General features: G+C 54.2%; 1 protein-coding gene across 9 annotated transcripts in view; it reads left to right on the top strand.

The window, feature by feature from the left end:
* Positions 1-11917, top strand: part of LOC114030932 (zinc finger CCCH domain-containing protein 4-like) — a 47734-nt gene that overhangs the window by 27342 nt on the left and 8475 nt on the right. For 4 of the 9 annotated variants that reach the window (XM_027845886.1, XM_027845883.1, XM_027845884.1 and 1 more), the window contains 4 exons: positions 1-128; positions 311-714; positions 2108-2359; positions 3216-4856. The exon at positions 1-128 ends at the window's left edge or, in 3 of these variants, runs on beyond it. In XM_027845886.1, coding sequence (XP_027701687.1) covers positions 1-128; positions 311-714; positions 2108-2359; positions 3216-4741 — 2310 coding nt within the window. In that variant the 3' untranslated portion in view covers positions 4742-4856. Of the gene's footprint in view, positions 129-310; positions 715-2107; positions 2360-3215; positions 4857-11909 lie in introns of those variants that run through there. The other 5 variants (XM_027845887.1, XM_027845891.1, XM_027845889.1 and 2 more) reach the window with 4 other exon arrangements.

Raw genomic sequence — 11917 nt, 5'->3', positions numbered from 1 at the left:
CCGTCGCACGAGCCCCTGTCTCCCCAGCAGCTTCAGCAGCAGCAGGACATGTACAACAAAAAGATTCCGTCGCTGTTTGAGATCGTAGTTCGGCCCACGGGGCAGCTGGCCGAGAAGCTGGGGGTGAGGTGAGTGCTGAGCTGGAGGTGGGCTGTCGGGGAAGTGAGAGCTCTGGGTGGAGGGCGCAGCCCGGGACCCTGGCCTCCTTGACACCACTCACAAACTAGCTGAGCTTCTTGACCCCAGAGAGAGAAGTCGAATGGCACAGGAAGTTAGTAGAATCAAAATCCCATTTTGTGTTTTCTTTTAGACACCCTGCTCCACCTCCCCCCAGATTTCCTGGGCCTGGGGGGCCCCCTGGGCCAATGGGGCCTGGGCCCAACATGGGACCCCCTGGGCCCATGCCAGGACCAATGCATCCTGACATGCATCCCGACATGCACCCGGACATGCATCCCGACATGCATCCCGACATGCATCCCGACATGCACCCGGACATGCATCCCGACATGCACCCGGACATGCCAATGGGCCCTGGGATGAATCCTGGACCCCCCATGGGTCCTGGGGGCCCACCGATGATGCCCTATGGTCCTGGAGACTCCCCACATTCCGGAATGATGCCCCCTGTTCCACCAGCTCAGAACTTCTACGAAAACTTTTACCAGCAGCAGGAGGGCATGGAGATGGACCCTGGACTAATGGGGGAGGCAGGTACGTGCTTTCCTGGGATGGGGATTGGCAGCTAGGCTCTGGGGAAACCTGCAAGGGAGGATTCCATTTGGTTTGAATCATTGGGAAGGGAGACTTTTTCTGGCTTGAACATCTTAACATCTACTAACACACTGCAGAAGAGCCCAGAGGTGATTGCACGTTGGAGCCTTTTGCTTGCATGTCTCCGTTAACGGTTCTTAAAGTAACTCCTGTAAGATAATAACAGCATTTTTCTGTGCATCTCTTCAGATTTTGTGCCTGTTGTAGTCTGCAGTCTTGGGGCTTTGCTTTCTTTTCTCTTCCTCGTCACTTCTCCATGGAAAGCTCTTTCTTGTTTGCTCGATGGTTAATAGACGTGCCGGCTGCTTGACTCTGAGGCCGCTGCAGGTTTACTTGTGGGTGGCACCTCTCGCCCTTCCTATGGCCAGGGAGTGAGGATTTAGTTAATTCACTCCCCAGAAATGGACTGACTCAGCACACTCATCCCGGGTGGTCTTGCCACACTCGTTAGGACCGCAGCCACCCCAAAACAGGCATCTAATCTGTTTCCTTCAACCTGTGCAATCTGCTTATTCTCAACACTTTCCTCGTACGACATAGAGATAGAATTCTTGGAGCAAAGCAAGCATGTCTATTTGAAGTTTAACTATTTCATTCTTAAATGTGAAATATGTATTATTTTTAACAAGCCAAAAGCACCTAGTCTGTAAGCATTCATTAAGCGCACACCCGACGCGTGGCCCTGTATTCGGTCCTGCAGTCAGAGGGGGCAGTGTTAAGGAGGTCTGTTAGAAATAACCCAGCCATTACTTTCTTTTTGCAGTTTATTCCATAAGTAGAACCTGCTCTTATAATTCCCAAATGATTTTTCAATTTAGAGTGAGTCCCAAAGGAAGAAAACATTCTTTCTCTGAATGCAGGAGGAGAAAGCTCTTTATGTGAATGCCTGGGTGTGCTCTCATTCAGCGTTCTCTGGTTCCAGCTGTTTATGGCATTCCCTCCCCTGCTGACGACTCTTCTAAAGCATTAGCAGTGTCTGTCCAAGTAATCCTGGCTGCCCCTCCCTGCTGTGACCCGTTCTTGGACAGTCAGTTAGGGGACACTCTCTTCTCCCTCATTGCCACCAAAGCGTGTACACGCGCTTCTCGTAAAGCTGCACGAGGGAGTAGACTTTCTGATCAGGAGTAGGGGAGAAAGTACCTGATTGTTTTATCTCTTTGGAAGTTCACGGGTTGGGAATCCATGGGCAGGAATGGCTTTGGAGTTCAAACTGACTTCCTCAAGGCCTCCTTCAGTGGGTCTGTGGTCTCGCTGTGAGGGTACTCCCTCGAGGAATGCAACTCCTGACTGCCTCCCAAAGATTAATAATTCGCCCCATGGTTATTCCCCCCAGCAGAGGACTATGGACATTATGAGGAGATGGAAGGCGAGGCAGGAGAGCACGTTTTCCCAGAGCAGCCCCTGGAGCCTGATGGCTTCCTCGAAGCAGGGCCCCCTGGGAGACAGCAGCCCGCCACCAGTGTCCCTGACTTCCTCCCCTCTGCCCAGAGGGCCTTATACCTGCGCATCCAGCAGAAGCAGCAGGAAGAAGAAAGGGCAAGGAGGCTAGCTGAGAGCAGCAAGCAGGAGCGGGAGAATGAGGAAGGCAAGTGTGTTTGTGCCCCAGGCCCCCAGGGCTCCGGCCGAGGGTCCTGGGCCAGAGGGAGGCTGCTTGCGAAGCGCACCTTCACTGAGGCGTGGCCGGAGCCAGCGTCCCGTGGTCTGTGTGGATGGGGGCAAAGACTCAGGATCCCGGCCGGCCGGGGAGAGAGCCTTGTGCTTTGTCAGGTGCTTTCACACAGATTGTGCAGTGGACAGTTGAGTCGTAGCACCCGATGCCCTAAGAGTTGGTGAGGGCTGAAGTGTGATTTAGGGTCCGAGGAGGTCTCGAAGGATGCCCGGGTGATAGAGACAGTCTTTGGGTTCTCACCACTGCTTTTTGACCTCGGTCACTTGTCATCAGGCAGGCCCACTCACAGTCGTGCAGGGAGCTCCGGCGCCGCCGTCGGCGTGGGTGAGCGGGGGAGAGGGCGAGAGGGACCTTTGAGGGAACAGGTTAGATGGCGGCCAGGCAGAGTCCTACCCTTGGCTGTTCACAGAGCGCCTTCCTGCCACCTCCACCCCAGCAAGTCCAAGCCAGGCTGTGGGGAGTGAGAGCTGAGCCCGCAGCCTGTCTTCTCAGGCCAAGGCTCTCTCCGCTCCTACACCCTCATTTTGAGTAGCAGAGGAGGGAGTTTAATACAGCTCCAAGAGCAGATGCCCATGAGACAGACTGAAGGCTTTGGACAGCTATTTCCCCTTGACTTCGTGGACTGCACGGACCTTATTCTGCTGCCTGGCATTCGTTACCTCTGCAAGGGGGGGGGATAGTTACTGTAGGGACCTGCACATTGGCTGAAGCGCAAGCGTAAAGGGAGGAAGTCGGCGACACCCACTTGCTGACGTCTGTCCTTCTCTCGCAGGTGACACAGGCAACTGGTACTCTAGCGACGAGGACGACGGAGGAAGCAGCGTGACCTCCATCCTCAAAACTCTGCGACAGCAGAGCTCCAGTCGGCCCCCGGCGCCCGGTGGGGAGTTAGGCGGCGGCAGCGCGGGGTCCCTGCCAGCGGCGGGCGATCCCCGCCTCCAGAAGGGCCCTGCCGCTGGGGGCAGACCCGCCGACCCGCGGCTCGCCAGGGACCCGCGACTCTCTCGGCACACCGATGCTCCCGGCCCTTCGGGCTCTGGGGATTCGGGGCCCTCGGACCCCCGACTGGCTCGCTCCATTGCCACCTCCAAGCCTGATGGACTTCATCCAAGCCCGGTGTGCACCAGTGGTGGGAAGGGGTCCGGGCCCCCCGAAGAAGAGGAAGGGGAGAGGGCTCTGAGGGAAAAAGCAGTGACCATTCCTCTGGACGCCCTGCCAGGGACCCTGCTGCGGGATCCTCGGCTGCAGCTCCAGCAGTTCAGCCACATCAAGAAGGATGTGACCCTGAGCAAGCCCAGCTTTGCTCGCACTGTGCTGTGGAACCCAGAGGACCTCATCCCGCTCCCTGTCCCCAGACAAGACTCTGCAACCTCTCTTCCTGCTGCCCTGCAGTCTTTGCCTGCCCTCGATCCCCGCCTCCACCGGCCCCCTGCCGCTGGGCCCTCAGATCCCCGGCAGCGTGGGGCAGCCCCCTCGGACCCCAACTCTGCTCCCACTGCCTCTGCCGCCAACCTGCCGGATTTTGAGTTGCTCTCTCGAATCCTCAAGACCGTCAACGCGTCCAGCCCCTCGGCACCCAGTCCGAGCGATAAGCCCAGTGACCCCCGAGTGCGGAAAGCCCCTGCTGACCCCCGGCTGCAGAAACCCGGGGACACCGCGTCGTCCCGTGCCACCAAGCCCAGCACTCCTGAGGTGGCCGCGCCACCCCCCGCTTCCTCCGGCGAGGCCTCACCTCCAGCTATCGCCCCTTACGACCCTCGAGTCCTGGCGGCTGGGGGGGTCAGCCAAGGTGGTGGGAGTGGGCAGAGCAACGTGCTCAGCGGCATCAGTCTCTATGACCCAAGGACTCCGAACTCTGGCGGCAAAGTGGCCGAGCCAGCCCCTGAGGGGGGTGCTCAGCCCAAGGGTCCTGACGGCAATGGCAAAAGCTCGGCGGCCAAGGCCAAAGAGCCTCCGTTCATCCGCAAGTCGGCCTTGGAACAGCCGGAGGCGGGCAAGGCAGGCTCGGAGCCCACGGCCACGGACAGGTACAACAGTTATAATCGGCCGCGCCCCAAGGCAACCCCGACCCCTGCCACCGCCCCCTCAGCTGCACCCTCTCCGGAGGGGGCCCCCCAGCCCGGCCTCCACAACTTGCCTGTGCCCACCCTGTTTGGGACCGTGAAGCAGGCGTCCAAGGCTGGCTCTGGGAGCCCTTTCGCTGGCAACAGCCCCTCCCGAGAGAGCGAGCAGGATGCCGGGTCCCTCAAAGATGTTTTTAAAGGCTTTGACCCCACTGCATCCCCCTTCTGCCAGTAGTATTAACCTGGACCCCGTCCCCCATCCCCCATCCTGTGATTGTATTTCATGGCCACATTCAGTGTTGGGAATGTCAGGGGAGGGGTACTGGGGGTGGGGGCATGGGGGGAGAGGGCTTGGGGTTTTTTTATTCTTTGGTTCCTATAAATTGTACATAAAAATCTTTGGTTCTGGTCAGTGCTGTATGACTCACAGGCTATCTCCGAGAAAATGTCTTTTTTAATTGAACAATCAAAGTCTCCTGCCCAGATCCCTTAAAAGTGCATATTGGGCCCCATGTTGCCATGGGTCTGGGGGTGGTTTTGGTCAAGTTGTGTAGCCGTCCTGTCCTCTGTCCCTTTCTGTGTGTGTAAATCACCCTAGCTCCTCTGTCCATCACTGTCCTATTCTCAGGGCCCGGGGCACACTGGGGAGTGGCTCATGGTGAGTCAGAGCTGGAGGGAAGCCCCCCGGGGACCAGGACCAGGGTGGGGAAGGGGTGAGCTAGAGAACCTCTGAGAGCAGCCCCAGGGTCACTGGCAAGGTGGGGGCAGGAGTTCCCCAGGCCACTCCCCGGGGTCTCCCTTTGCCCTTGTCCAGAGTTTATGTCAGCAGCTGTGGGCAGCAGGCCCAAGGGCTTGGAGCGCAGGCAGCCTCAGCCTGTCCGTTAGGCAGTCTGGCTCTGGAGGGCTTGTGGGCCCCACCTGCGCTGTTTGCCCCTAGGCTGGGCCAGACTCCTGCTCACACCCCCACTGCCCTCAGTTCCTCCTCCTTGTTCCCACTTCCTTAGTATGGACAAACCATTCAAGAAAAAAAGTCCCCAGCTTTTTTCTTTCAAGAAAGTTTTTGCTTTTGTCATTCTTTTGTTTCATGCCTTCTTTTAAATTCTGCACCATGAAACCCTGTTGACGGTTTTGGGCTTCAGAGCCAAAGTTATAATAGTGGATCCATAGACACGTAGGGGAATCAGGGCAGGTGGGAGTCAGAGGGCAAGGGGAAATGAGGCTGGGAGGGGGTCCTGCTCTGGCGGCAGGGTTTGCCGGGGTAGGCCCTGGGGGACGGGGGGCATGCTGGCTCACTCTCAGCCAGAGGCAGGCTGTCACACTTGGAGAGGACAGGACAGGCCTTCTGAGGTGCCTGGCGTGTTTGTGTCCTGTTCGTCTTTGGCTGGCCACTGTCATATAATGGCCCCACTTCTCTAGGAGAATTTTAGTTTGAAAACTTGAGGAAAATTCAGATAGTTTTATTTGGAAGCTGTTCTGCGTGCTCTTCCCCCTTCTCCCAGCCAGGCTAAGAAGCAGTCTTTTTTATGTGGACTCTGCCTCTTCTATTGGTGTCCCCTGGCACCCACCTCCTGCTCCCCTCCCCAGCCTGCTGGCTCTTGTAACCATTGCCGTCTCCATAAATAATGTACAAACTGCCTCCCTTGGCATGTGGCTTCCCTCTCTCCATGAGGGGTGTGAGGCCGCTGCAGCTTCTCTGGGGGAACAGCTCGCACCCCTTCTGGGGCTCTTGTGCTGTTGTTGATCAGGTGTTTGGGGGGTGGGGGACACGATCAGTAGTGAGATTGCCCCCCTCTCCTCCTCCCTTCCCCTAAAGGGCCAGGTCCCATGGCATTTGTAAAATATGCAAGATACGGTGTTTTTTGTTGGGATTTTTTTTTTTTGTGAAACTGAAATGAAATAATTTTTTAAAGGAAATCTCTTGAGGACCTAGAAATGGGATAAGAACCTCCCAGAGCTCTAATTTGCCCATAGTTTTTCCCATCAGACTAGAGTTTTTAAGGAAAAATCGTTCTTTAACCAAGATTGTTAATAAAAGTGTAAATAATATTTCAGAGTTGACGTTGATGATGCAAATATGTATATACCGCACTGTATTTTTACAATTATGGTCGCATGGCTCTCCTTCAGTCCACCTACCCCACTCCCTTTTTTGTATCCCACATCTGTCTTCCAGGAAATGTCATTCGCGCCTTTCTCCTGTGGTCCCTTCATCTCCAATAATTGTATTACTGCCATTAAAGGATGCAGTTATTTTAAAGTGATCTGGTCCCTTGCTGCTGGTGTTCATTTTCCGCAGGATTCAGAGCGTGAGACAGGCCGCCCACCCCCCACTAGCCAGCGCTCATTCACTCTGACAATGGCGCAGAGAACATGCTCCCTAGAAAGGCACCGCCGTCCCTCCAGGGCTAGAGACTCAGGTACGAGAGTGGATGGCCGGGCATCTCCCTAGCGGAGCACTGAGTCTGAGACGATAATTAATGAATCTGCCGTGCACGGGGTGAAAGAATTGAGGCTCCTGACCCAGCTCTGTGGCTCACTGCCAGTATAGCCTCAGGCTAGCTGCTTCCTCACTGGGCCTCCGTTCCCTCATCTGTAAAATGGGCTGTGGGTGTCAGGACGACCTCATCCATCCCTTCCAAGTCTCAATCTATGGTCCTGTGATTTCTCTTTGGCTTATTAGACTGTTTCTTAAGGGAAGTAAGAGCCGTAAAAGCCCTGCTGCCCTTCCTCTCTTGTGAGCGGGGGACAGGTGACAAGCCACATGTGTCCCTCAGTGCCAGCCAGCTTTGTCATTCGACCCTTGGATTCCTTTGGGGTCCTTCTTTCCTCATTCCTCTCCAGTAAGCAGGCCTAGTTAGGGCTAGAAGAATCTTACACACTTAGCACTGTGTGATCTCAGTAACTCTCACCCAGCTGCTTCCCAACAAAAGTGGCAGTGGGAATGGTCGAGTGAAGAAAGGAGTCTCTGCCTTTCCTCCTGGGTGCAGCCCCTCTCCTGCTGTGCTCCGCGGCCCCCTGCCTCAGAGGTTCTTACAGAATGGAGCCCATTGCCAGGTTCTTTACGTACTCCTCTTCTGGGTCACATTTAAGCTGGGCTTTGAAATCTCTCTATTTCTATGCAAAAGATGCTCCTGTTGTGGAGGGAAGAGAGCCCCAGATGGGCAGTCAGGCTCCTGGCATCAAAACCCAGCTTTCTCCCCTCAGGGCAGGACTGCAGGCTCTCTCTAAGGGGATAGCCTCTCTAATTCCATAAGTCTTTTCGAATTCTGACATGTCCAAAGAACAACTCATTTTCTTCCCCTTAAGCCCACTCTCCCATCGTCTTTCCAGCCACCCAGGTTTGTGACCTCAGGAGTCATCCGTGACTCTTCCCTCTACCTCAAGGCCCCCCGCCCAGTTGGTCCACAAGTCTTACAGATTCTACCTCCACAACACCTCGTATTGATCCACTTTTCTCTCCTCATGTGAGCACCCTGCTAATTCAGGCCCTTATCACCTCTTCCCTGCTCCACCACAATGGGCTTTTATGTTATCCTCCGATTCATTCTTCACACAGCTGCAAAAATCATCATTTTCTTTAAAGGTAGAGATCTGCCCATGCCGCTCCCCTGCTCATAAAGGGGCCCCCGTGGCCAGCCCTGCAGACATGTTCCATTCATTTGATACTTCTGGACTCCAAGCTGCCCCCCAAGCCCCACATACCTCAATAGGCTGCTGAGCCTGGATTGTGCTGACCACATCTCCAGCCCCACAGAATCCTCACCTTTCATCTTCCTTCTAGCCATGTCTGGGAAGACTTCTCTCATCTCCCCCAGCTGGGAATTCCCTTTTCCTCTTCAGGTTACATTTTCCTTGTCTACGTGCTGTAAGCTTTCTGAGGGGCAGGGACTGAGGTCTGGGGAAGACCCTAATGCCTCAGAAAAGGCCTTTCTCTGGGGCATGGGATCAGCAGTGCTGATGGTGGTCCTTTTTTAATGCACGGAGCATCCCTTTGGGGGTGGTCTATGAGCCCCCTGCACCTTCCCCCTCAAGGGAACCTGGCCTTCGAATCCTGGCTGGCTCCTTACGGTCTCAGTGACCCCTGACCTCAGTTTGCTTCTCAGTAAAAGGAAAGGGTTCAGTTGGACGATATACCATGTCTCTTTTAGCTTGAAATCCTCTAGAGCCCACTTTGGGGTGGGGGTGAATGAGGGAGATTGTGGGATGGGAAGAAGCCATCCTCTTTGAGGGCCCAAGGAAGCCCACTGCCATGGAGGGCAGGGAAGGAGGCAAGCTAAACCCTGGCGAACTTTAATTTAAAACTGGATAAATTAAATTGGACAATGGAGGTCTTCCCCGAGTATTAGATCCTTAGTGGAGCCATGATCTTGCTGGTGTGGGTCTTCCTCCCTGCCCTGCTGTTTAGTGTGATTCTTGTCCTTGTCTTCCCATCCGGGCCTTCCTTTGACCTTTTCCGTATCTTGGGGTCGGTCCCAGGCCGACACTGCAGCCGTCCATCTGTTGTCTCTTGTCCTCGCCATGTAGTCACGGTCAGTAAGGAGTCTTTCTGATGCCCTCGGGGTCACTTGCAGGCTTCTCTCATACTTCCAACCGTCTTGCCCCTGCGGTATTATTTCGGAAGCTGTGCCATCTTTTCCCTGGAAACCAAGCCAGACAAACAAAAATGACAACTGAAAACTCCCTCTGGGATCCTGGAGTGTTTGGAAGGGGACTGAGAAAGGAAAGAAGGAGGTGACAGTGACCGGGACAGGACCTCTGTTCAGTGGGTCAGGGACCAGCCAGGAGAGCTAAACATCAAGAAAGCCAAGGCCCAGTGCTTTGGACCTGTGGTGGCCCAGGGAACAGGGAGGGTTTAGGAATTAGAACCAGGGGGTTGTAAGATTTAAAGCTGGTGGGGACCTTACAGATCGCCCATCTAGTGCAGGAGTTCCTATCTTGGAGCTGCAAACCTCTGGGGGACTGTGGAGACATGTCAGAGACTGGGGGTCTAGAAACTTGAACAGAAAAAATAAAATATTTTACTAATCTCCTACTGGGATTTAGCATCTCCTCATTTATGAATAAAACAGACATAACATGGTTCTGCATAGGCTTCAACAACCTGCTGACCTAATAAAGGTTAAGAATTTCTGATCATTTTAACAACCAAGGAAATGGAGCCCCAGAGAGTTGTATGACTTGCCCAAGGTCACACAGCTAGTTAAGGTCTTATCAAAACCCAGTTCTCCGGCTCCACACCCCAGGCTCTCTCTCCTGCAGACTGCTTGTCTTAATGGAGAAAGTCCTGGGCCTGACCAGCCAGGCTTAAAACAGAGAACCCAGGAGCCGGGTTACCCAGGAAAGGGTAGGGGGCAGAGGCAGGCTGGGACGGCAGGAGGAGAGTCAAAAGGGGATCTCAGCTTTCCTGGAACCCCACTCACCAAAAGCAGGTAAAAGCCCGCTTAGGTGCTTGGAGGAGGGACTTCCATGACCTGGGGGTGGAGGCTGTGGACCCAGGGGGAGCTCAGAAGTCGGTGCTCCTACTCAGGAGGTGTCCCCCTTTAGGTTCTCTGAACCTTCCTTCCGCTCCTCTTGTCCCGACCCCAAAGGCCTCTCCTGACAATCCTTATCATTGTTGCTGTTCCCTGAGGACCTTGATTAGGGTGTCCCCAAGAGTCTTCCCAAGGGCAAGGCTTTGTCTCCCCTCCCCAATCAGCTAGGGCCAACATTTCCTGCTTTTTAAATTTTAATAACCACCTAGGTGAGCATTTGACCTGAGGACACCTTTAATATATTTGGGAAAATAAGACAGCAACTACATATAATAATAAGCAAAGATAGAGTAATAAGTAAAAGGACCCCTGATGAATCAGGAGGTCTGAGTCAACTTCGCTGTGTCACCTTGGGTAGGCAAGGCCTGGGGCCCAGCCACAGTGAGGCTCTTAGCCTCACTTTCCTCATCTATAAATAACATCTGCATTGCCTTCATCCTCAGGCTGTTCTGAGGAAAGGGCTGTAGAAATGCGAGCAGGGATGCTTGGGTCGCTGGGAGCTTGGTTCTAGATGGAGCCAAGACCCCCTTAGCAATGTATCTTTAGGCTGGATTTTTTTTGGTGGTGGGGGCGGAGGGTGGGGATTGTGGGCGTGGGTAGGGTAGGGTTGAGAGTTGGCCATCTGGGAACTTGTCCCATTGAAAGACTTTTTTAGCACAGATGCTTCTCCTCTCCACGAAGGGAGAAAGTTTTGAGCCTAAGGCACTTTGTCCTTGAAGCAGCTGCTCAGCACCGGCCCTGTTTTCCTTTCTGTTTTGGAGGTGAGCAGCCGAGGACTTTCTGAACTGGCTGCCGGCTAGCTCACTCCACTCTTTCTGTCTCTGAGGCCCCAGTTTTGGACCCACCTTAGCTTCCCTGCTCCTCCCTGGTCACAGGGGTGAAGAAGAGGAAGCCCTTTTAGCGCAGAGACAATCCCACGTCCCCCTGAGGAAGCCCTCAGGGAGGGCTTCACAAAGGGAGAGAGGCTGTTCTCCCCCAAGCGCTGGGGTTGGTGTTCCTGGGATCCCCACTCCAGAAAAGCATGGGGGATGGCTCTATCATCCTCCTCCTGGGGGCTGGGAGGGAAAGGTTTCACCCAAACTCATGCAGGTAGTTGGTAGAAAAGCTGGGATTTGAACCCAGGTCCTCGCACTCCAAATTCAGTGCTCTTTCCACTACCCCAGGCTGTCTCTGTTTCTGTCATCCCAGCAAGCTTTAGTTTCCCCATTTGTACATCCCTGTCATCCACCACCCAGGCTTCGGCTTTGTGCCAGCCGGTTCATTTTTCCCCGGCTGAGCAGTGAGTCATGTACAGCTTTACAGTTTTGCAAAGCACTTTACATATCTTACCTCATTTCATCCGAATAATCTTATGCAGTAGGGGTGTGATTCTCTTTAGTTTGTAAGGAGGAAACTGGGGCCCAGGGAGATTCAGTGACTTGCTCAAGTCTCCTAGGTAGTGAGTGGCAGAGCAAAGATTTGAGCCCAGGAACTCCAGCTCTAGACCCTGAGCTCTTTCCACCCTCTCTGGGCCCTTAGAATGCCAAAGAACCCTGAGAATGTGAGCTAGGAGGGACTTTTAGAGACCGGACACCCTTGTGCTATGAAAGGAAGAAACTGAGGCCCGTAGAAGGAAAGGGGCTTACCTGAGGAGGCACAATTAGGACTCAGTCACCGACCCATCAAATGTTAGCATTGGAAAAGACCCTAGCAATCTTAAATATCCTTGTCTTACAAAAGGGAAATCTGACCAGAGTGAGTTGGGGGAGCGAGTGGCAGAGTCAGGCCTGTGGGATGTCATTATTCAGGTGTGAATCCTTCTCTCCTGGGCATCCTCCCAGTACATTGATTTGTGGACTGTAGATTGTGCTCTTACGATATTTCACTCCACAGCACATCCA

The sequence above is a fragment of the Vombatus ursinus genome, unplaced genomic scaffold (genome assembly GCF_900497805.2).
Source record: "Vombatus ursinus unplaced genomic scaffold, bare-nosed wombat genome assembly UNPS02015030.1, whole genome shotgun sequence".
Lineage (NCBI taxonomy): Eukaryota > Metazoa > Chordata > Mammalia > Diprotodontia > Vombatidae > Vombatus > Vombatus ursinus.
Note: the sequence above shows the minus strand (reverse complement) of the source record. Positions and strands in the feature narration are given on the sequence as shown.